Source organism: Oncorhynchus mykiss, chromosome 17, assembly GCF_013265735.2.
Source record: "Oncorhynchus mykiss isolate Arlee chromosome 17, USDA_OmykA_1.1, whole genome shotgun sequence".
NCBI classification, from domain to species: Eukaryota; Metazoa; Chordata; class Actinopteri; order Salmoniformes; family Salmonidae; genus Oncorhynchus; species Oncorhynchus mykiss.
In genome coordinates this window covers 41013696-41040308 of record NC_048581.1, presented here as the reverse complement: position 1 = coordinate 41040308, position 26613 = coordinate 41013696, and the positions used below count along the sequence as shown (strand labels likewise).

The following is a 26613-nucleotide window of genomic DNA, read 5'->3' as shown; positions in this document are numbered from 1 at the left end:
GAGGGACGGAAGCTATACTGTTACACTGGCAATACTAAAGTGCCTATAAGAACATCCAATAGTCAAAGGTTAATGAAATACAAATGGTATAGAGAGAAATAGTCCTATAATTCCTATAATAACTACAACCTAAAACTTCTTACCTGGGAATATTGAAGACTCATGTTAAAAGGAACCACCAGCTTTCATATGTTCTGTCACGCCCTGGCCATAGAGAGGCTTTTATTCTCTATTTTGGTTAGGCTAGGGTGTGACTAGGGTGGGCATTCTATGTTAATTTTCTATGTTTTGTATTTCTTTGTTGTTTGGCTGGTGTGGTTCTCAATCAGAGGCAGATGTATATCGTTGTCTCTGATTGAGAACCATAAATAGGTAGCTTTTTCCCACTGGGTTTTTGTGGGTAGTTGCTTTCTGTTTCTGTGTCTGCACCAGACAGAACTATTTGGGTTGTTCTCTTTGTTGTTTTGCTTTTCAGTGTTCAGTTCAACTAATAAAGCATGAACACGTACCACGCTGCACCTTGGTCCTCACCTTCTTCCACCAACAGCCGTTACAGAACTACCAACCACCAAAGGACAAAGCAGCATGGAAAAGAGGACTGGACAATGGAGGACATTCTGGACGGGAAGGGATCCTACACATGGGAGGAGATCCTGGCTGGAAGGGATCGCCTCCCATGGGAACAGGTGGAGAGCCAGGAGAGCAAAGGCAGCAGAAGAAGGGAACCAGCGGTATGAGGGAACACGGTTGGCCAGGAAGCCCGAGAGGCAGCCCCCAAAAATGTTTTTGCGGGGGGCACCTGGGGAGTGTGGCGGAGTCAGGTTGGAGACCTGAGCCCACTCCCCGTGCTTACTGTGGCACGCATGGGATTGCTCAGGCCCCATGCTATGGGGCGATGCGCACTGTGTCTCAGCCGAGCATTCATAGGCCGGTGTGCTCGGTGCCAGCGTCCCGCATTTGCCGGGTGGAAGCTGGCTTCCAGACAGAACGGGTGGGGCCAGCTCTGCGCTCGAGACTGCAAGTGCGCCTCCACGGCCCCTCAACCGTAAGGCTCTCCAGAGGGTAGTGAGGTCTGCACAACGCATCACCGGGGGCAAACTACCTGCCCTCCAGGACACCTACACCACCCGATGTCACAGGAAGGCCATAAAGATCATCAAGGACATCAACCACCCGAGCCACTGCCTGTTCACCCCGCTATCATCCAGAAGGCGAGGTCAGTACAGGTGCATCAAAGCTGGGACCGAGAGACTGAAAAACAGCTTCTATCTCAAGGCCATCAGACTGTTAAACAGCCACCACTAACACTGAGTGGCTGCTGCCAACACACTGACACTGACACAACTCCAGCCACTTTAATAATGGGAATTGATGGGAAATGATGTAAATATATCACTAGCCACTTTAAACAATGCTACCTTATATAAATGTTACTTACCCTACATTATTCATCTCATATGCATACGTATATACTGTACTCTATATCATCGACGGTATCCTTATGTAATACATGTATCACTAGCCACTTTATACTATACTATGCCACTTTGTTTACATACTCATCTCATTTGTACATACTGTACTCGATACCATCTACTGTATCTTGCCTATGCTGCTCTGTACCATCACTCATTCATATATCCTTATGTACATATTCTTTATCCCCTTACACTGTGTACAAGACAGTAGTTTTGGAATTGTTAGTTAGATTACTTGTTATTACTGCATTGTCGGAACTAGAAGCACAAGCATTTCGCTACACTCGCATTAACATCTGCTAACCATGTGTATGTGACAAATAACATTTGATTTGATTTGATTTGATTTGTATTCACCGCCTGTCCGGCGCTGCCAGAGTCTCCCGCCTGTCCGGCGCTGCCAGAGTCTCCCGCCTGTCCGGCGCTGCCAGAGTCTCCCGCCTGTCCGGGGTCGGCGGCGAGGGTCCCCACTCCGCACCAGAGGCACCACCTAAGTGGGCCAAGTCAAAGGTGGAGCGGGGTCCACATCCCGCACCAGAGCCGCCGCCGTAAAGAAGGCCCACCCGGACCCTCCCCTTTAGAGTAATATCTGAAATTCTTGAACAATATAGCCTAAATGTACACTGTGACGGTTATAATCTCCACTGGCATAGCCAGAAGAGGACTGGCCACCCCTCAGAGCCTTGTTCCCCTCTAGGTTTCTTCCTATGTTCCTGCCTTTTCTAGGGAGTTTTTCCTAGCCACCATGCTTCTACATCTGCATTGCTCTGCTGATGTAAAATGGGCTTTATAAGTACATTTTATTGATTGATTTATTGACCAACGACCAGTCATCAGCATTGGCATGCAAGGGCGGGCTCTCATATCCAGATGAGTGACCATAAAGTTATTGTTTAATTTTCTTAGGTGTTGCTTGGCAAAACCAGAGTAGCCGACCTAGTAGCCGACGAAATGAATTACGATATTTGTGAGGAAGAAAAAGGCCACCGGCAGATCATGCTTTCCATCTGATCCCGCAGCCCTTGCTGCATACAGGCAGGCCGTATAATCTGGCTTAATCTGGACTCCAGAGAAGTGACAAGACGACATGATATTCCTAGTTTATATTGACTGCTAACTTGAATAACGTTCAGCTCAAAATGCAGCTGTAAAATGCAGTGTATTTCTGTATCTTGAGTTTTGAAAATGCATCCCTGTTTATGGCTGTAATAACAGGCTACATTTGCGCAGTGATCGTTTGCACGTGTTCTCCCTGTACATATGCAGCTCCAATTTTTTTGGGGGGTGATCAACAATTGTAACTATTTACGATGCAAGCTCACCAGCAATGGGGCATCAAGCAGCAATTACTAGCGTAGGCCTACTGGTCTTTTGGTATGTCAAAATAGCTTGATATTTATAATTTACTTATGAAGCTTGCATTTGGAATTTGTTGTTCAAATTAATTATTACATAATGTGGACAAAATAATGAAAAGGGCTGTCTGGTAGCCTCAAAAATAGACAAATACTTAATGACCCTGGGACTGTAAAAAACACTGTTTTGAGACACTAAGCATCAAAGCTTTCACGTGTCAGATCTCACCTTAAAGGTACAGAGTATCAAAATCCTGAGCCATTTATAAATCTGTTTTTTAGGGGGGTGCAATTGCTGATAGAACATTATGGCTCTGAAATGTAAATCTGGGTTCAGATCATACTGTTCTATCACTGTAGGACGGCTCCTAATAATGTCTGGAATGGATTCAATGGAATGGTATCAAACATGTTTTTTATAATTGTATTAAACCTCTTAAGTCGACCCCCTACTTTTTCGAACATTCTGTTAAAAATCGCGCAACATTTCAGCGTCCTGCTACTCATGCCAGGAATATAGTATATGCATATGATTAGTATGTGTGGATAGAAAATACTCTCACGTTTCTAAAACTGGTTAAATCACGGCTGTGACTATAACAGAGCGTGTGTTTCATCGAAAAGCGCAAGAAAAACTGGTCACTGAAAACTGGAAAAAATATCCATGCGCCACTTGCATGTATTGTTTAAGGGACACCAATAAATGGGTCCGAGATTGCAATTCCTACAGCTTCCACACGATGTCGCCAGTCTTGTCAATTTCCTGGGAGTTATTTCTTGGTCAAACAAAGGAGAGAGATTCCATTTCGGCCGGTCTCCGACAGGACGTTTTGGAAGAGAGATTTCCCGAACATGATTTGAAGACGTGGAGGTATTGAATACACTTCGCCCCGTGATCAATTTGATATGTTATTAACGTTTACTAATACCTAAAGTTGGATTACAAAAGTATTTCGAAGTGTTTTGTGAAAGTTTATCGTTGACTTTTTTAATTTTAAAAAATGACGCTGCGTTTTGAAACAGTGTTTTTTTCTGAATCACACAGTTTCCATAGATGGATATTTTGGGTATATATGGACCGATTTAATCGAAAAAAAGACCCAATAGTGATGTTTATGGGGCATATAGGAAAACAAAGAAGCTCGTCAAAGGTAATTAATGTTTTATATTTTATTTCTGCTATTTGTGTAGCGCCGGCTACGCTAATTATTTTGTTTACGTCGCCTTCAGGTATTTCGGGGTGTTGCATGCTATCAGATAATAGCTTCTCATGCTTTCGCCGAAAAGCATTTTAAAAATCTGACTTGTTGGCTAGATTCACAACGAGCGTAGCTTTAATTCAATACCCTGTATGTGTGTTTTAATGAACTTTTGAGTTTTAACGAGTACATTTAGCATTTAGCATAGCGCATTTGCATTTCCAGGTGTCTAGATGGGACGTCTGCGTGTCGGGTGGGAGTAAGAGGTTTTAATGTATTATTATTGTTTTATTTGTATATTTTCCTTTTATATATACAAATGTAGAGGGTGGATCAGCTTTAATATTGTGGATATATTGTTGCTTCCATCAATGTAATTGTATGCATCATTTCCAATATCCCATATATTTTTGGGGTATACAGTTGAAGTCGGAAGTTCACATACACTTTAGCCAAATACATGTAAACTCAGTTTTTCACAATTCCTGACATTTAATCCTATTGAAAATTCCCTGTTTTAGGTCAGTAAGGATCACCACTTTACAATCAGATGCTTCTCAAATATGCCCTCTGGTGGTCAAACTAGCAATAACTTGCAGTAACAGAAAAAATGGCTGCGTGCCACAGAATGCTGCAGCAGCACACAAGGTGAGCCGCAGTACGACGCAACTTTTAAAGGAGGAACCATTGTAAGTGTCACATGATCTGTCACATGACCTCAGTATATTTACACCTGTTCTGAAAGGCCTCAGAGTCTGCAACACCACTAAGCAACGGGCACCACCAAGCAAGCGGCACTATGAAGATCAAGGAGCTCTCCAAACAGGTCAGGGACAAAGTTGTGGAGAAGTACAGATCAAGGTTGAGTTATAAAAAAAATCTGAATCTTTGAACATCCCATGGAGCACCATTAAATCCATTATTAAAAACTGGAAAGAATATAACACCACAGCAAACCTGCCAAGAGAGGGCTGCCTACCAAAACACATGGAGCAGGCAAGGAGGGCATTGATCAGAGAGACAACAAAGACCAAAGATAACCCTGAAGGAGCTGCAGTGGAGATTGGAGTAACTGTCCACAGGACCACTTTAAGCTGTACACTCCACAGACCTGGGCTTTACGGAAGAGTGTCCATAAAAAAAGCAAACATGTTTGGTGTTTGCCAAAGGGCATTTGGGAGACTCCCCAAACATAAGGAAGAAGGTACTCTGGTAAGGTTGAGACTAAATGTGAGCTTTTTGGCCATCAAGGAAAACACCATGTCTGGCGCAAACCCAACATCTCTCATCGCCCCAAGATCAACATCCCCACAGTGAAGCATGGTGGTGGCAGCATCATGGTGTGGGGATGTTTTTCATCGACAGGGACTGGGAAACTGGTCAGAATTGAAGAAATTATGGATGGTGCTAAATACAGGGAAATTATTGAGGGAAACCTGTTTCAGTCTTCCAGAGATTTGAGACTGGGACGGAGGTTCACCTTCCAGCAGGACAATGACACTAAGCATACTGCTAAAGCAACACTTGAGTGGTTTAAGGGGAAACATTTAAATGTCTTGGAAGGGCCTAGTCAAAGAACAGACCTCAATCCAATTGAGAATCTGTGGTATGACTTAAAGATTGCTGTACACCAGTGGAACCCATCAAACTTGAAGGAGCTGGAGCAGATTTGATTTGAAGAACGGGCAAAAATCCCAGTGGCTAGATGTGCCAAACTTATAGAGACATACTCCAAGAGACTTACAGCTGTAATTGCTGCAAAAGGTGGCTCTACAAAGTATTGACTTGGGGGGGGGGGGGGGGTGAATAGTTATGCACGCACAAGTTTTCAGTTTAAAAAAAATGTATTTCTTGTTTGTTTCACAATAACAAATATTTTGCATCTTCAAAGTGGTAGGCATGTTGTGTAAGTCAAATGATACAACCCCCCCAAAAATATATTTTAATTCCTGGTTGAAAGGCAACAAAATAGGAAAAATGCAAAAAGGGGTGATTACTTTCGCAAGCCACTGTATATAGAGATACAGTTGAAGTCGGAAGTTTACATACACTTAGGTTGGAGTCATTATAACTAGTTGTTCAACCTCTCCACACATTTCTTGTTAATTAACAAACGATAGTTTTGGCAAGTCGGTTAGGACATCTACTTTGTAAATAACACAACTCATTTTTCCAACAATTGTTTACAGACATATTATTTCAATGTATCACAATTCCAGTGGATCAGAAGTTTACATACACAAAGTCGACTGTGCCTTTAATCAGCTTGGAAAATTCCAGAAAATTATGTCATGGCTTTAGAAGCTTCTGACAGGCTAATCGACATCATTTGAGTCAATTGGAGGTGTACCCGTGGATGTATTTCAAGGCCTACCTTCAAACTCAGTGCCTCTTTGCTTGACATCATGGCAAAATCAAAAGAAATCAGCCAAGCCAAAACAATTGTAGACCTCCACAAGTCTAGTTCATCCTTGGGAGCAATTTCCAAATGCTTGAAGGTACATTCATCTGTACATATGTAAACTCGATGGGACCACGCATCCATCATACCGCTCAGGAAGGAGACGTGTTCTGTCTCCTAGAGATTAACGTACTTGGTGCGAAAAGTGCAAATCAATCCCAGAACAACAGCAAAGAACCTTGTGAAGATGCGGTAGGAAACAAATACAAAAGTATCTATATCCACAGAAAAACAAGTCGTATTGTCGTCTAATTCTGATTATTCCCCAACAGTATATAGACATAATCTGAAAGGCCGCTCAGCAAGGAAGAAGCCACGTGCCTATTTATATAATGAATATGAGTTTAGGCGGCTAAAATTATTATTAAATATTAAAGCTTTAAACCTCTCACTAAAAGCTTCACTCATACATAAGTTATACTTAAACCCAAAACGTTTCTCCAGTAGATTATTAAGAAAGGCTCGTCCTTTGTTCAAAAACTTCTAATTTCCGACTAATTGAAAACAACAAAGTATCGCCCTTTCTTAAACAAGCCATACAAAGCTGGTTACAATTTCAGTTTTATCCTCCAGAAAAGATAGAACAAATATTACAACAAATGTTATGGTTAAACTCAAATATACTGATTAATAAAAAAACATTCTTTATGGAAAAAATATTTTAAAATGCTATTATATTTATTAATGATATTAGGAATAGAAACAGAGGAGTTATGTCACATGCAGCTATCAAAAATATATGTGAATATCTGCTCAATCTAAACTAACAACCAACTGATTGCAGTACTACCACAAAAATGGAGGAGGCAAGTGGAAAATAGAGAAGGTTGGGGATTTGTTTGCCTGACATATATTAAAGATACAAATTGGCTGAAAGGAACTGGCATAAATATAAAAATATACCAGTTTCATTTGAGGACAAAAATGTTGATCTCTGCGCCATACAGGTTGCAAAATAAATGGGAAGGATTTTCGATGTACCAATTCCATGGCACATGGTACAAAAAACTACACTTGATTCAATTAAGATTTTAAAATTAAATTATTATATAAAATCACTGCCACCAACAGAATGCATAATTTCAGTCTCAGCTCTGTAGATTTTGCTGCGAAGAGACAGAATCAATAGATAATTTACTCTGGTATTTTTTTTATTTGACCAGGCAAGTCAGTTAAGAACAAACTCTATTTACAATGACGGCCTACCAGGGAAAAGTGCCTTATCAGGGGAGAATGACAGATTTTTTCAAATCTGGTTGTGTTACAAACAAAACAGTTGATTGCAATGAAACCAAACATGACTGGAAAAGTCATGTTTTGTGTGTGTATATACCTCAAATGTGTCGTCGAAAATGCAATGAGACGAAATTCACGACACAAGCGGTTCACAAAATGTTTCGTGTTAGGCTATAAAAATGGATTTTATCAAACAAAGGACCATTCATTGTGTAACAAAGAGCATTGGGATTGCAAACAGAGGAAGATCGTCAAAGGTAAACAATTTATTTTATTGCAGTTTGTGATTTTGTTACGCCTGTGCTGGTTGAAATAGTTGTTTTTTATGGGGCTCTATCCTCAGATAATCGCATCGTATCCTTTCGCAGTAAATCATTTTTTAAATCTGACAACGCAGTTGGATTAGCAAGATTCTAGGCTTTCGAAACATGTGAGACACTTGTATTTTCATGAATGTTTAATATGACTTAATATGACTTACGTAGCGATCACTGTATGTTGTTGTATTTCATCCCGCTAACGGGTTCTGTGCACAGATAGGTTAAGAAATGCATTATGATCATCAGACAATTTATTATCATCACTGAACAATGAAGTGACAACATAATTCACTTAAATATTTCTGACATGGAAGTTTTCGCTGGCGTGCAATTATTGCTGGCTAGACTAGCCTAGACCATACGTAGAGGGAGATGGCAAAGATGTATTCTGATTGGTCCATCTGTATTTGTTAAGACTTGTGCTTGGATTGCAGATAGAACCTCTACTTACACATCATCATCTGCACATCTATCACTCCAGTGTTAATGCTAAATTGTAATTATTTCGCATCTGGCCAATTTATTGCCTTTACCCCCCTACTCTTCCACATTTGCACATACTGTCCATAGATTTTTTCTATTGACTGTATGTTTGTTTACATGTTGTTGTTTTTGTTGCACTGCTTTTGTCACGTTCTGACCTCTATTTCCTTTGTTTTTGTATTTATTTAGTATGGTCAGGGCGTGAGTTGGGTGGGCAGTCTATGTTTGTTTTTCTATGTTTTGGTCTAGTTCTATGTTCGGCCTGATATGGTTCTCAATCAGAGGCAGGTGTTCGTCATTGTCTCTGATTGGGAACCATATTTAGGTAGCCTGGGTTTCACTGTGTGTTTGTGGGTGATTGTTCCTGTTTTTGTGTTTGCACCAGACAGGGCTGTTTTGAGTTCTCACGTTTCTTGTTTTTTTCCGTTAGTTTGTTCATGTATAGTGTCGTCAATAAATACAATGAACAACCACCACGCTGCGCTTTGGTCCGCCTCTACTTCACAAGAAGAGAATCGTTACAGAATCACCCACCACAACAGGACCAAGCGGTGTGGTAATGGGCAAAGGAGAAAGCAGCAGCAGGAGCAGCGCGAGGAGGTATGGACATGGGAGGACGAATTAGACGGTAAAGGACCTTGGGCTCAGCCAGGAGAATATCGCCGCCCCAAGGAAGAACGGGAGGCGGCGAAAGCGGAGAGGCGCTGGTACGAGGAGGCAGCGCGGCGTCGTGGATGGAAGCCCGGGAGTCAGCCCCAAAAATGTCTTGGGGGGGGGGCTAACAGGGAGTATGGCTACGCCAGGTAGGAGACCTGAGCCAACTTCCTGTGGTTACCGGGGGGCTAGAGAGACCGGGCAGGCACCGTGTTATGCTGTGGAGCGCACGGTGTCCCCAGTGCGGGTGCACAGCCCGGTGCGGTACATTCCAGCTCCGCGTATCGGCCGGGCTAGAGTGGGCATCGAGCCAAGTGCCATGAAGCCGGCTCTACGCATCTGGTCTCCAGTGCGTCTCCTTGGGCCGGCTTACATGGCACCAGCCTTGCGCACGGTGTCCCCGGTTCGCCTGCATAGCCCAGTGCGGGCTATTCCACCTCGCCGCACTGGCAGGGCGACCGGGACCATTCAACCGGGTAAGGTTGGGCAGGCTCGGTGCTCAAGAGCTCCAGTGCGCCTGCACGGCCCGGTCTATCCGTCACCACCTCCACACCCCAGCCCTCCGGTGGCAGCTCCCCGTACCAGGCTGTCTCTCCGGCCCATCCGTCCAGAGCCTTCCTCCTCTCCAGCGCTGCCGGCGCCTCCCGCCTGTCCGGCGCCTCTGCCGGAGCCTCCCGCCTGTCCGGCGCCTCTGCCGGAGCTTCCCGTCTGCCCGGCGCCTCTGCCAGAGCTTCGCGTCTGCCCGGCGCCATCGGAGCTTCCCGTCTGCCCAGCGCCGCCAGCGCCGCCCGTCTGCCCAGCGCCGCCAGTGCCGCCCGTCTGCCCAGCGCCGCCAGTGCCGCCCGTCTGCCCAGCGCCGCCAGTGCCGCCCGTCTGCCCAGCGCCGCCAGTGCCGCCCGTCTGCCAGGAGCCGCCAATGCCGCCCGTCAGCCAGGGGCCGCCAGTGCCGCCAGTCAGCCAGGGGCCGCCAGTGCCGCCAGTCAGCCAGGGGCCGCCAGTGCCGCCAGTCAACCAGGGGCCACCAGTGCCGCCAGTCAGCCCAGCGCCAGCGCCGCCAGTCAACCAGGGGCCGCCAGTGCCGCCAGTCAGCCAGGGGCCGCCAGTCAGCCAGGGGCCGCCAGTGCCGCCAGTCAGCCAGGGGCCGCTAGAGCCCCTCCGCCCGGAGCAGCTGTCCCTCTGTCCCGAGCAGCTGTCCCTCTGTCCCGAGCAGCTGTCCCTCTGTCCCGAGCAGCTGTCCCTCTGTCCCGAGCAGCTGTCCCTCTGTCCCGAGCAGCTGTCCCTCTGTCCCGAGAAGCTGCCCCTCTGTCCCAAGCAGCCCCTCTGTCCAGTGGGGTCATTGAGAGGGGTGGGCATGGTGAGTAAGCCACGGAGGCGGACAATAAGGCGGACTGAGACAATGGCGAAGTGGGGTCCGCGTCCCGCGCCAGAGCCGCCACCGCGGACAGACGCCCACCCAGACCCTCCCCTATAGGTCAAGGTTTTGCGGCCGGAGTCCGCACCTTTGGGGGGGGGTACTGTCACGTTCTGACCTCTATTTCCTTTGTTTTTGTATTTATTTAGTATGGTCAGGGCGTGAGTTGGGTGGGCAGTCTATGTTTGTTTTTCTATGTTTTGGTCTAGTTCTATGTTCGGCCTGATATGGTTCTCAATCAGAGGCAGGTGTTCGTCATTGTCTCTGATTGGGAACCATATTTAGGTAGCCTGGGTTTCACTGTGTGTTTGTGGGTGATTGTTCCTGTTTTTGTGTTTGCACCAGACAGGGCTGTTTTGAGTTCTCACGTTTCTTGTTTTTTTCCGTTAGTTTGTTCATGTATAGTGTCGTCAATAAATACAATGAACAACCACCACGCTGCGCTTTGGTCCGCCTCTACTTCACAAGAAGAGAATCGTTACAGCTTTGCTTTATCTCGCCCAGGTCGCAGTTGTAAATGAGAACTTGTTCTCAACTGGCCTACCTGGTAAAATAAAGGTGAAATAAAAAAATATATACAAACATATCGCCAAGTTCAAATGGGTTTATACAGATACACAACTTGGAATTGACTTGAGACTCGGCCTGTTCTACTTGTGACTCGACTTGAGATTCGTACCTTCTGACTTGTGACTTACTTGTGACTCAAATAATAGTGACTTGGTCCCACCTCTGGATTACAGCCTTACTCAATATTGTTAGACATGGTAGTGGATGAGGTGAGTTTCCTCTGAACAATGTAAAGATCTTGTGTATTTGGATGTAAATCCAAATCCAGCGCTATTTACAGTCCATTATATACAAATGGCTGACATGATATATTCATCATAAATACAATAAATTGTAAGTCATTTCGAAAGTTCTAAATATCCCTAAAAGCTATTCTTGATAAGGACATTATAGATAATACAATCACATAGATGAAACAGTCACAGACACAGGTCAGTGGCTCTGATGCACATCTGATGTACGGTGCATCATCTGTCTGAAATGTCCTAGAAACTGCACACCATTACTAAATGAATCCAACAATAATTTCCTCTTTTGTATCATTTCCTTTCTCATTTTAACTGTTACACAGGCTACCACAAGTGTGTTGTATACGATTAGATAAAAGTTTCGCTATCTGTCTAATTTCTATTCATTTTCTACGGTTGCAACTTTTGAAAGATATTTCCGTGTGAGGAAGCAGTCTGCACCAGGTCAGGGAAATGTGAAACCTACGCTGTAAAAAGTATTTTGTACTCTGGTATCTTTTAACCCTAAGGGTGGGAATATTATTTTTTTCCATTTACCTGTCTCGGAAAAATACAGTTTTGCAATGTGATATGCTCACTATCACAGGTCTCTGAAATGATGTGTCAGTCTTCCTACTCTGATAGGATTCTGCACCGAAAGCAGGTCTGTCAGGAGTCTGCAGAAGATGCAAAAGGCTGCTCATGACACTACAACTCAAGTCCTCAGTCTCCCATCGAGGGAAGGACTACATGTACCGCAGAGGAGCCGCCTTTATGATGCATTCATGCACAAGTTGGAACTAAGAAACTCTGAAATATCCAACTTGGAAACAGAGGATGTAACGATGCTACCCGAGTTTCCAACTCATATTTAACACTCCGGTTATAAACTGTTTTGGATGTTGGAGGTTCTGAGTTTATACGTGTTTTAATAAAAATAATTAAGCGTATGTGAATGCAAACAATTTAGTTGACACACTGTATATTCGCTAACTCTGATATGGAGAGTTTGTGGTATGACTTCCTCTGACATGGAGAAATAATAGTTAAAAATATTCTGAGTTAGGTTTTTCTGGCCTTGCTCATTACTAATCAGGGTCAATCACCCATGCAACATGATGACCAACCATGGACCTCATTTCATCAAGGAAGAAATCAACAGGGCTGATGAAGCAATCACAGGGCATTAACATTTTCACACATGAGTTCCAGCTATCTCTAACCGTCGCCCCTGCAGGAGTTTTTTCATGCGTGTGATGTTAGAATACTCTCACTGTTCCAAAATGTGAATGTTACACAACAGGACAGTTAGTTACCCATGCTGCCCTCAAACCAAGGCAAGCTGACTGCTAATTATCAATATGCTATGTTTCAACTTGTCAATTTCAAATTATTTTCTAACAAGTTTTATTTTCTAACAACTATTTGAATTGAGGTGTGTTCCGCCTCCTCGTTAATTCGCATAATAAGTATCCCATTTCACTCTTGCAAACAATTTATGTTTGAGACTTTACTGAACAGACAAACTTCTCTCTTCAACGTGAGCCCAAGCTCTCCCTGAGTGTTTACCCAGATCAAATATGAAGACATTGCGCATCTCTAGTCAGAACAGGCCTTACACAAACATTTTCCCCCACCACATTTTCTGGCTGGCACTTGTATTGCCTTCATGGTTGTTTGTCTTACAAATTGGACTTTGGACATGTGTGCGTTCCTATCAAAGTAAGTAGCTTACTTTCTGTATAACCTGTTTCTGCTGTAGCACACCATATGTATGTATGGATCATAATGTATTTACTGTTTTATTAACATGTTTTCAAGTACTGGTGACAAATCATGAATTCCGATACTTGCAATGATTGTAATGGACGCATATGATGTGTGTAAAATACTATAATGTTGTTCTGATTATGATGAGCTAATGCTAAGCTATTTCCTGGCTATGTGTGGTGCCATGTTTGTTGACATCATACAATGCATTCTGTTTGTCACGTTAGCGTCTGTCAGACCAAAGATGTTATCACAAAGGTTAGTTCACTCGACTGACTTATGGTGCTTTCAAGACAACTGTGATGTCAATGATCTTCAGGTCAGAAAGTCGGAGTTTTAGAAAGAGGCCCGAGTTCGCGAGTTGGAATTCTGAATTGAAGGACCATTCAAAACTTTTTTTTCTCCTTTGAGTTCCCAGTTGTCTTGATCGCGGTATCAGATCGTAACTTTGGTACCTCAGGGTTGCCAGCTCAGATCCCCCTTTCCAAGGGGGTTATTTTTATTTATATATTTTATATAACCTTCTCTTGTGTTTGTCCCCCATTTATTGATAAATTACCCATCATAGCAGTATATTATGCATTATATCCCCCCACGATACCTTCTCCCATTTCTACCCCCCACAGACTTACAAATCCCCCTAAAATTGTTCAGCCCTGTTTAGCTTTTGTGCTATGGTTAGGCTAGGTAGTAGGCTAGTATTTGATGTGATGATCTGTGAGGTTAAACATTGTATTTGCTTTGTGATTTGTCAAAAACGGTAAAGACTTGTCAAGACATGTGCTCCGGTTCTTGTATATACTGTAACAAGTACATCAATGATTTGTAATATGCTGAAAAGTGTCTAAACAAAGTTGATATTTTTCAGGCAATGAGCGAAGCCATCTTTGACTTTGTTTATTTGTATTTCATAGTGGATGGCATTCTGGGATTAGGGTGTTTTCATGAATTTAGCTGCCGTTAGCTTAGCTGACATGCATTTATTTTCTAAACAGCATTACATTAGTCTCCTTAGTCTCACCATTAGTCTCACCAGAGATGTGGTACATTGTAAACTAGTTTAGCTTTTAGGTCACTAACCTGTTATTTAGACTGGTTTATGGAAGGAGTTTGGCTGTGGATGTGTGATGCTTGGATGATGAAGTTCACATTTATCTTTTACAATAAAATGTACAATTGAGGAATACAGTTTAAGACCTTCATTTTTCATCAGTACAAAATAATATTTAGATGCTGTTTCAGACAACAATGGTGTTTAGACTTGTTTGTTGCATCATACGTTCTGTTGCTACTGTTTCAATCACGTATTTGAGATCGTACGCTGCAGTGACCACTTAATAATGACCACAAATATGTGATTGTACGCGTCAAAGGGTTAAGGTCAATAATGGAGTTGGGGAATAATGAGGTCATGTTATTTTACTGTAACCTTAAATTGGCCTCATTCAATTCAACCTTTTGCCACTCCAATGGTAATTCATCGAAGAGTCATAAAACCAAGTTGCGCAAAACTTCTCCTCAGTGTCTTCGGGACTGGATGAGCCACTGGTGATAAGAAACATTTGGATAGAATTTCTGATGAAATCAAGCATCGACTTTGTTTGTCTGGGCTTTTTTTTGGGAGATGCAAGGAAGGGCCCTGTGTTTATGCTTGCTATGGGCTGAAATGACTGTCTCACACCCTTGAATGGTCAATTAACATAAAAAATGTGCCTATGACATAATGCAACAAAGAGAAAGAGCACAAAAGCAAACAATTTGTCTTGAGAAATACAGCTCCAAGTAGATACTGAAAGACTCCCGAATTCAAATCTGCTTTAAATGTTTGCATAATAAGTTCAAATCAAATAAAATTTTAACACAACAGGAATAAAATACACTAGAAAGGAGCTTTATACAGGGAGTACCAGTACCAGATCAATGTGCAGAGGTACAATGTATTTGAGGTAGATACTGTATGTAAACTCAGCAAAAAAAGAAATGTCCTCTCACTATCAACTGTGTTTATTTTCAGCAAACTTAACATGTGTAAATATTTGTATGAACATAACAAGATTCAACAACTGAGACATAAACTGAACAAGTTACACAGACATGTGACTAACAGAAATGGAATAATGTGTCCCTGAACAAAGGGGGGTCAAAATCAAAAGTAACAGTCAGTATCTGGTGTGGCCACCAGCTGCATTAAGTATTGCAGTGTATCTCCTCCTCATGGACAGCACCAGATTTGCCAGTTCTTGCTGTGAGATGTCACCCCACTCTTCCACCAAGGCACCTGTAATTTCCCGGACATTTTTGGGGGGAATGGCCTTAGTCCTCACCCTCCGATCCAACAGGTCCCAGACGTGCTCAATGGGATTGAGATCCGGGCTCTTCGCTTAGCCATGGCAAAAGACTGACATTCCTGTCTTGCAGGATATCACGCAGTATGTCTGGTGGCATTGTCATGCTGGAGGGTCATGTCAGGATGAGCCTGCAGGAAGGGTACCACATGAGGGAGGAGGATGTCTTCCCTAGAACGCACAGTGTTGAGATTGCCTGCAATGACAACAAGCTCAGTCTGATGATGCTGTGACACATTGCCCCAGACCATGACAGACACTCCACCTCCAAATCGATCCCACTCCAGAGTATAGGCCTCGCGTGTAACGCTCATTCCTTCCACGATAAACGCGAATCGATCATCACCCCTGGTGAGACAAAACCACGACTCATCAGCGAAGAGCACTTTTTGCTCCAGCCTCTCTCAGCCTATTGCGGACAGTCTGAACACTGATGGAGGGATTGTGCTTTCCTGGTGTAACTCGTGCAGTTGTTGTTGTCATCTTGTACCTGTCCCGCAAGTGTGATGTTCGGATGGACCTATCCTGTGCAGGTGTTGTTACACATGGTCTGCTACTGTGAGGACGATCAGCTGTCCGTCTTGTCTCCCTGTAGCGCTGTCTTAGGCGTCTCACTGTACGGACATTGCAATTTATTGCCCTGGCCATATCTGCAGTCCTTGTGCCTCCTTGCAGCATGCCTAAGGCACATTCACGCAGATGAGCAGGGACCGTGTGCATCTTTCTTTTGGTGTTTTTCAGAGTCAGTAGAAAGGCCTCTTTAGTGTCCTACATTTTCATAACTGTGACCTACCGTCTGTAAACTGTTAGTGTCTAAATGACTGTTCCACAGGTGCATGTTCATGAATTGTTTGTGGTTCATTGAACAAGCATGGGAAACAGTGTTTAAACCCTTTACAATGAATATCTGTGAAGTTATTTGGATTTGTACAAAATATCTTTGTAAGACAGGGTCCTGAAAAGGGACGTTTCTTTTTTTGCTGAGGTTACATGAAGGCAGGGTAAAGTGACTAGGCATCAGGATAGATAATACCAAGAGTAAAATAAAGAACAGAGTAGCAGCAGCATATAATGAGTGTAAAAGTGTGTATATGTGCTTGCTTCCAAGGCAAACAAGTGTGTCGCGTAGAGCACTTAAATAAGCATAATCCCAAACTACTATGAATAATTCCATTCATACACATATTTCTATAACATACAGTTAGGGCTATGGTTTTACAATTGCAGATGCAATATGTAACTTTTTGGGCAACTGACCAAATTCACATATAGAAATGTGAGTTATTGATCTGTCATTCTTAGTGAAAGCATGTTTTAGAAACGTTAGATCTATTCTATGTGCGTTATTTTTATGCATTATTTTCTTAAAGGTGCACTATGCAGAAATGCATTGCCATTTACTGGTTGCTAAAATTCTATACTGAACAAAAATATAAACGCAACATGTAAAGTGTTGTTCCCATGTTTCATGTGCTGAAATAAAAGATCCCAGAAATGTGCCATTTACACAAAAAGCTTATTTCTCTCAAATTGTGTGCACAAATGTATTTACGTGCCTGGAAATTAGCATTTCTCTTTTGCTAAAATAATCCATCCACCTGATAGGTGTGGCATATCAAGAAGCTGATTAAACAGAATGATCATTACAAAGGTGCACCTTGTGCTGGGGACAATAAAAGGGCACTCTAAAATGTGCAGTTTTGTCATACAACACAATGCCACTAAGTTTTGAGGGAGAGTGCAATTGACATGCTGACTGCAGGAATGTCCACCAGAGCTGTTGCCAAAGAATTTCATGTTAATTTATTTACCATAAGCCACCTCCAACGTCGTTTTAGAGAATTTGGCAGTACATCCAACCAGCCTCACAACCGCAGACCACGTGTAACCACGCCAGCCCAGGACCTCCATACCTGGACAGCTGATTAAACTGAGGAGTATTTCTGTCTGTAATAAAGCCCTTTTGTGGGGAAAACTTATTCTGATTGGCTGGGCCTGGCTCCCCAGTGGGTGGGCCTATGCCCTCCAAGGCCCACCCATGTCTGCACCCCTGCCCTGTCATGTGAAATCCATAGATTAAGGCCTGATTTCCTTATATGAACTTCAACTCAGTAATCGTTAAAATTGTTGCATGTTGCTTTTATATTTTTGTTATGTATAATAGTTTGCCTAGTTTCAGTTTGTGAGAAAACTGTGAAATACAGTACATTTTCCATAACCAGAAATATTGTATGTCCAGCTGTTTGAAGCTGGTGTACAAAATCAAAAGACGCAAAAACGAAACTTAAGAACACAAAGCATAGAAATAGAGCACAATAGAACAGATCTCCCGCGTCTTAGACTTGCTTTCAATGAGAATGACAGATCTATAAATCACACCTCTATGTGAATTTGGTCGAGTCATCCAAAAAGTTACATATTGTAGCTTTAAGTTTAGTTTTTCAGACTTTTACTTTGGGTTTTGTACACCAGCTTCAAACAGCTGAAAATATATTTCACAGCGGTTTAGATGGTACAATGATTCTCTACGCTATACATTGCTTGTTTTGTCACGTACACTGAAATTAGGCCAACTATTCGAATTTTAGCAACCGGAAGATTGCGGACCAATTTCTGCATGTTGCACCTTTAAGGGGGAAACACAAATACAAAGAGATGTAGAATTCAGTGTTGTTGTGCTGTAATACTTTCTTTCATCCTGTGCGGACAGGTAGGTATTACTAGCCAGATGCAGAATGCAAATCTCTTGTGCTTTGAATACAATCCCAAAATCACATCTGTCGAAGATTAGAAAAAGTACTGAGTGAATGCCTGTCCCTCCTCTTTGCTCCCCTAAGAACTAAACTAAGGAGGGACGGGCATTCACTCAGTACTTTTTCTAATCTTCGACAGATGTGATTTTGGGATTGTATTCAAAGCACAAGAATAGCTTGTCACCAGCTACTCCACAGTCAGGTTATTACATTCTTCATTTTCTTTGCTAATGAAAAAGTATTAGGCGAGACAAAACAACATTACAGGTGTTCTGCTTTCATGTTGGATTATGTGACAGCTTGGTTGGACGCTGATATTTGTCCGCCAACTGTGATTCCATATCAATATCATAATAATCACATCACGTTAGGCCCATTGATATTTGAAAAAAGAAAACAAACAAGCTTCAGGCTTGTATTATGTCAGTTATTATAGGGGCAGGGCTGGGTGTTATAAACTGTTATGACATATGCTATGTCATTCTCATGACAGTGTTATGTATCATGGCCCTGTGTCAGCCTCTCCATCAAAGGCTTATTAACGATTCTTAAAAACACTTTACTTAAAACATCCAGGTATAATGCTTTAAAAACGTGTTAGAAGCATGTACTGTATGAGCCTTTACAATATCTTATAAACGGGGTAGTTTGGGTTCTGGAGGCTGATTGTCTGAAAGCTATTGTATATCAGACATTATAAACTGGGTGGTTAGAGCCCTGAATGCTGATTGGCTGACAGCCGTGGTATATTAGACCGTATACCACGGGTATGACAAAGCATTTATTTTTAATGATCTAATTACATTGGAAACCAGTTTATAATAGCAATAAGGCACCTCGGGACTTTGTGGTATATGCACAATATACCACGGCTAAGTGCTGTATCCAGGCACTCCGCAACAAGAACAGCCCTTAGCCGTGGTATATTGGCCATATACCACACCCCATCGGGCCTTATTGCTTAAATATACCACAGGTATGACGCAAAAATGACTTGTTTATTGTTCTACTTATGTTGGTATGTTTATAATAACAATAAGGCACCTCAAGTGTTTGTGCTATATGGCCAATATACCACGTCTAAGTGTTGTATCCAGGCACTCTGTGTTGTGTCTTGCCTAAGAACAGCCCTTAGCCGTGTTATATTGGCCATATATTTATATCGGCACACTTCCTTAGACTTTATTGCTTAGTAATATAAGGCTTATGATATGTTATGTCTATCTATGCATACCATGCAATACAACATTATTTATAGTACTGTAGCATTTACCTGCTTCCACTGCCATCACAGTAATGTTGTGCCAGCCAGCCGTCTCTCGGTCCAGAATATTGCCCAGCGTGATGGCACCCGAAACTGGATCAATGTGGAAGATCTGCTCCTGGTCCGTACTCTGGTCAATAGAGTACCTGGTAGGGAGAGTGAGAAAAAAGGGGAATACATAATTGAATGGGGAGTCCATCTGCAATACTTTTTTAGTGGCGCCCGAACACTGTGGCCCATGGGGATATTGCCAGTTGCATTTGACATCAGGTTATGGCTTCACATTAGCATTTTCAAGTGGGAAACTGTGAGCCAGATTCAGAGGACGATGAAAATAATGATGCATTTAGCCAATGTGCTTGTTTCCCTACTGCACCTTTGTCCCCAAACATGTCTGCGGTTTCAGCCCTTGCTGGAGAAAAAACATTATAATTAATATTTAATGCTGCACTCCAATGAAACCAAAATACATTTGCACATCCTTGTGGTTGGCTACTCAAGGACCATTCAGGAGAGTACAGAGCCAACAAAATACGATGAGTAGTTTCTCTTATTTTTCAGCAGGCTTGTATGCCCATCGGGACTTTAATTAAATATTATGAGGATCATCAGTTTCATTTTCTACCTTTTCCACAAAAAGCTCATCAAAGGGATTGGTCGGGTCTTTGTACATGCCATATAAGATTGCCAAAACGGCTACAGTGAGATGAGCTTCTTATAGTCTAGGTTTGGAGAGCATACTGCATCCACAGTTAGATTATTCTAGTCATATTACATTAGTCTGCCTGTTCTACATTTTACATTTTTTTGTCATTTATCCAGAGCGACTTACAGTTACTGCATTCATATTAAGATAGCTAAGTGGGACAACTACATATCACAGGCATAGAAAGTACACTTTTCCTCAATAAAGTAGTTACGGGGGGGGGGGGGGGGGGGGTCAAGTGCATCTGCTGGTTCTGGTCTTATTTCTTATTTTAGAGATGAGAAGGAGGATTATTTAAGATTTGGGGTAGTTCCTCTTGCTGTTCCGTTTATTCCGTAGGTTCTGAATCTGAATCGAAGCTGTAATGTTTATACCAAACATACTATATTAATAAACGGTATTACTAAACTTGAAAATCTATCATTAAAATATGTTTTATTTATGCAAGAATTGGGAATAAACTGTGACACCTACACAATAATGATGTACAATGAACAATGAAGATGAAACGTGGCTGGGTCTTTCAGCATGACAATGATCCCAAACACACCGCCCGGGCAACGAAGGAGTGGCTTCGTAAGAAGCATTTCAAGGTCCTGGAGTGGCCTAGCCAGTCTACAGATCTCAACCCCATAGAAAATCTTTGGAGGGAGTTGAAAGTCCGTGTTGCCCAGCAACAGTCCCAAAACATCACTGCTCTAGAGGAGATCTGCATGGAGGAATGGGCCAAAATACCAGAAACAGTGTGTGAAAACCTTGTGAAGACTTACAGAAAACGTTTGACCTCTGTCATTGCCATGAAAGGGTATATAACAAAGTATTGAGATGAACTTTTGTTATTGACCAAATACTTATTTTCCACCATAATTTGCAAATAAATTCATTAAAAATCAATTGGTGGCTGACTAAATACTTTTTTGCCCCACTGTATATTTCGGCATGCGAAAGTGATATTGTAGGTGTTGAGGTGAAATTGTGTAGATGTTAGCAATGCATTCTATAGCAATTGCAATTGTCAGCACTCTAATATATTCATGGAGAAGTACACATTTTCCAGAAAACTGGAAAGCACTAATAAGATACTGTATGCCACTAAATTGTTTTGCCAACACAACTACCCATACACATCAGTTTCAAGACGCCATTACATCTTCCCCAGTCGATAAAGAGCCAAACAAAGAAAAGCTTGGTCAGCTTTTGTGTCCAGATGCTGTATTCATTCCTCTGGGCCTCTTAACCCCTTGGTACAGCTAGTACCAGGCAGTGGCCACCAATGCCCAGTTGGTGCAGGGTGGCAGGGGTGTGGGAGAGTGATGTCCCATGGGCACCGGGCACCTGGGTTAGTTCCATCCAATAGAGATGATTAAAGTGGTACAGATGGGCACGGCACTGCGCCAACACTCAGGCGGCGGCACTGCCATTGTGTTGTACTTTGTTACACCTGGAGCACTTTCAGTTCAGCCTCATGCATTTTTAATACAGGTAATTTGAACAGCCTGTGTGAGTCGGTGTACGTGAAGCTCTGTTCATCGCACTTGACTAGCCTCTTTTATTCTTCCACCAAAGACCTAAGAGGCTCTGGCACAAAATAATAGAATTTTGCTCATAAATAGGGATCTGATCGAACTCAAAGCCGTGTGAGATATTGATGAACCCTCTAGCACGGTCATCAGTCAATGCGGTAGCCTTCGGTAATAAAATGGATGAATCAATGTATTCATGATATATATTGTTGTTATGAAGTGGTGTCTTCCTATAGTGCGTTTATTACCATTGTTTTGATTGAAATGTCAGTCCCAAAGTCCATGTACGCTCCATGACAAACTGGGATGGTTGTTTCTATCGGGGCTCATCGCAACATGTGATGTTGATATAAGATAACATTTGCATCAGCAGTGTTCGTGAATATCTTATTCATGTCAGGACCTGTTTATAAATGCAGTTACGTAGTCCTTATTTGGGGTCTTTAATTTGACATGAAATTGCACAAAAAAAGAAGGGTCATTTGTAGCTACAGTATAAACAAGTTTCTATTTGTTGAAAGTTCTACTTCTTTACTCGTGAACCATACATTATACAAATAGCATGTCTTATTATACACTCTTAGAAAAAAAATTGCTCCCGAGTGGTGCAGCTGTCTAAGGTACTGCATCTCAGTGCTAGAGGTGTCACTACAGACCCTGGTTCGATCCCGGACTGTATCACAACGGGTCGTGATTTGGAGGCACACAATTGGCCCAGCGTCGTCCGGGTTAGGGGAAGATTTGGCCGGGATAGGCCATCGTTATAAAATAAGAATTTGTTCTTAACGGACTTGCCTAGTTAAATAAAATAAAACATCTAGAACCTAAAATGGTTCTTCGGCTGTTCCGATAGGATAACCATTTGAAGAACCCTTTTTGGTTCCAGGTCAGAACCCTTTTGTTTCTAGGTAGAACCCATTAGGGTTCCACGTAGGACCCTTTTCTTGCATCATACAACCTAATTAAAAAACATGTTAGTATGTAGGTGACTAAAACATTGAACACCACACATGGCAGCTACTGTAGGATGTATCATAGAATAGCTATTTTCAAGTGAAAATGTTATGGGATGCATTTTCTCAATAATTTTTGATGGTAGGCAACCCTGACAGGTTTCACTGTACATTATGATCAAATAGCCACAGTAGCCTACTTGGACACTGGGAAACGCTGTCACAGTAGGATCCATGATCCATACCTGACAGGTGCGTTCTCCATGTCCGGGTCCTTGGCAGTCACAGTGCCCACCACCGCCCCTAGCCTAGCATCCTCCTGGACCTCCAAGATGGTTCCCTCAGCAGGGTGGAAGACAGGCGGCTCATCAATGTCGTTTACACTGACCCGCACGATGGTCTGGTCCCGAAAAGAACCCAGCTCCGAAAAGCGGGGGTCTACGTGCTTGTTGACAGCCTCCACCACCACGTTGTGTGTGCGCTTGCTCTCAAAGTCCAATGCCTTAACAGAGCACAAACAGAGAGGAGCTAAAGCAGTGACATGTCACAAAGGGTGCCTACATGTAAGCTGAACAGGTATAAGCACTCCTTAATACCTAAACAGCAATAAGTACATCTGAGCTGTGGTAGTATGCCACTGACATAATGTGTAAGGGCAGTTTACAGTATATTGCACACTGGGTGTACAAAACATTAAGAACACCTTCCAAATATGTTTGCAAATGTATTAATATCACATTTGCATAAGTATTCAGACCCGTTACTCAGTACTTTGTTGAAGCTCCTTTGGCAGCGATTAAAGCATTGAGTCTTCTTGGGTATGACGCTATAAGCTTGAAACACCTGTATTTGGAGAGTTTCTCCCATTCTTATCTGCAGATCCTCTCAAGCTCTGTCAGGTTGGATGGGGAGCATCGCTGCACAGCTACTTTCAGGTCTCTCCAGAGATGTTCGATCGGGTTCATGTCAGGACTCTAGCTGGGCCACTCAAGGACATTCAGAGACTTGTCCCGAAGCCACTCCTGCTTTGTCTTTGCTGTGTGCTTAGGGTCGTTGTCCTGTTGGAAGGTGAACTTTCACCCCAGTCTGAGGTCCTGAGCGCTCTGGAGCAGGTTTTCATCAAGGATCTCTCTGTACTTTAGTCTATTCATCTTTCCTTAGATCCTGACTAGTCTCCCAGTCCCTGCCACTGAAAAACAATCACCATGCTTCACTGTAGGGATGGTGCCAGGTTTCCTCCAGACGTGACACTTGGCATTCAGGCCAAATAGTTCAATCTGGTTTCCTCAGACCAGAGAATTTTGTTTCTCATGGTCATGTGCCTTTTACTGAGGAGTGGCTTCCGTCTGGACACTCTACCACAATGGCCTGATTGGTGAAGAGCTGCAGAGTTGGTAGTCCTTCTGAAAGGTTATCTCATCTCCACAGAGGAACTGTCTGGTCACTTGGTAACATCCCTGACCAAGGCCCTTCTCCCCCAATTTCTCAGTTTGGCCGAACGGCCAGCTTTAGGAAGTCTAGGTAGTTCCAAGCATCTTCCCTTTAAGAATGATGGAGGCCACTGTGTTCTTGGGGACCGTCAATACTGCAGAAATGTTTTGGTACCCTTCCCAAGAGCTATGCCTCGAGCTTCGAGCTTCGACCTCATGACTTGTTTTTACTCTGACATGCACTGTCAACTGTGGGACCTTATGTAGACAGGTGTGTGCCTTTCCAAATCATGTCCAATCAATTAAATTTACCACAGGTGGACTCCTATAAAGTTGTAGAAACATGTCAAGTATGATCAATGGAAACCGGATGCACCCGAGCTCGATTTTGAGACCCACAGCAAATGGTCTGAATACTTATGTAAATATTTCTAAAAACCTGTTTTCGGCTTTGTTATTTTGGGGTATTTTGTTTAGATTGATGAGGAATTTGTTTAATTTAATCCATTTCAGAATAAGGCTATAAAGTAACAAAATGTGGAAAAGGGAAGAGGTCTGATGTGTATGTGCGAGACATGTACAATGTCTATGACATGGGTAACGTGCAATGCATGTATTATGTTGAGGTTGTAATGCACATTGATTATTTTGTGTACAGCAGCACTGTGTGTCTAAGACCACGATCCCCTCAGGGACAGTAAAGTTAATTATATTTTATTCCATCATGCTTGCGTAAGTATTCACCCCCTTGTCATTTTTCCTATTTTGTTGCCTTACAACCTGGAATTAAAATTGATTTTTGGGAGGTTTGTATCATTTGATTTACAAACATGCCTACCACTTTGAAGATGCAAAATATTTTTAATTGTGAAACAAACAAGAAATAAGACAAAAAAACTGAAAATGTGAGGGTTCATAAATATTCACCCCCGAAGGTCAATACTTTGTAGAGCCACATTTTGCAGCAATTACAGCTGCAAGTCTCTTGGAGTATGTCAATATAAGCTTGGCACATCTAGCCACTGGGATTTTTGCTCATTCTTCAATGAAAAACTGCTCCAGCTCCTTCAAGTCGGATGGGTTCCGCTGGTGTACAGCAATCTTTGAGGTCTGGGCTTTGACTAGGCCATTCCAAGACATTTACATGTTTCCCCTTAAACCACTTAAGTGTTGTTTTAGCAGTATGCTTAGTGTCATTGTCCTGCTGGAAGGTAAACCTCCGTCCCAGTCTCAAATCTCTGGAAGACTGAAACAGGTTTCCCTCAATAATTTCCCTGTATTTAGCACCATCCAGCATTCCTTCAATTCCAACCAGTTTCCCAGTCCCGGCCTATGAAAAACATCCCCACGGGATGATGCTGCCACCACCATGCTTCACTGTGGGGATGTTGATCTTGGGGTGATGAGAGGTGTTGGATTTGTGCCAGACATAGCGTTTTCCTTGATGGCCAAAAGCTAAATTTTAGTCTCATCTGACCAGAGCACCTTCTTCCATATGTTTGGGGAGTCTCCCACATGCCTTTTGGCGAACACCAAACATTTTGCTTACTTTTTTCTGGACACTCTTCCGTAAAGCCCAGCTCTGTGGAGTGTACAGCTTAAAGTTGTCCTGTGGACAGATACTCCAATCTACACTGTGGAGCTTTACAGCTCCTTCAGGGTTATCTTTGGTCTCTTCGTTGCCTATCTTATTAATGCCCTCCTTGCCTGGTCCATGTGTTTTGGTGGGCGGCCCTCTCTTGGCAGGTTGTTGTGGTGTCATATTCTTTCCATTTTTAATAATGGATTTAATTGTGCTCTGTGGGATGTTCAAAGTTTCACATGTTTTTTTATAACCCAACTCTGATCTGTACTTCTCCACAACTTTGTCCCTGGCCTGTTTGGAGAGCTCCTTAGTCTTCATAGTGCCGCTTGCTTGGTGGTGCCCCTTGCTTAGTGGTGTTGCAGACTCTGGGGCCTTTCAGAACAGGTGTATATATACTGAGATCATGTGACAGATCATGTGATACTTTAATTTAATACATGTTGACTTTATTTAACTAATGATGTGACTTCTGAAGGTAATTGGTTGCACCAGATCTTATTTAGGGGCTTCATTGCAAAGGGGGTGAATACAAACGCACCACTTTTCCGTTTTTGAAACAAGTCATTGTTTTAATTTCACTTCACCAATTTGGACTATTTTGTGTATGTCCATTACATGAAATCCAAATAAAAATCTATTTAAATTATAGGTTGTAAAGCAGCAAAATAGGAAAAACGCCAAGGGGGGTGAATACTTTTGCAAGGCACTGTGGTTTGCCAGGTGAATGGTTGTCAAATGTCTCTGGTATATTAAATCTTTACCTTCCAAGCAATCAGTTAAGATTAATGACAATATATGACAATGTTCTGATGTGAAAGAATGTAATGATTTCCTTCCCACACAGTCAATTAACAGATTGGTTCAACTTAATTAAGATTAGATAGAATCAA

General features: G+C 42.6%; 1 protein-coding gene across 3 annotated transcripts in view; it reads right to left on the bottom strand.

The window, feature by feature from the left end:
- Positions 1-26613, bottom strand: part of LOC110493893 (cadherin-22) — a 317355-nt gene that overhangs the window by 44511 nt on the left and 246231 nt on the right. For all 3 annotated transcript variants that reach the window (XM_021568462.2, XM_036949887.1, XM_036949886.1), the window contains 2 exons: positions 22954-23210; positions 19536-19672 (listed from right to left, as the gene is read on the bottom strand). In XM_021568462.2, the coding sequence (XP_021424137.1) occupies positions 19536-19672; positions 22954-23210 (394 nt within the window). The remainder of the gene's footprint in view (positions 1-19535; positions 19673-22953; positions 23211-26613) is intronic.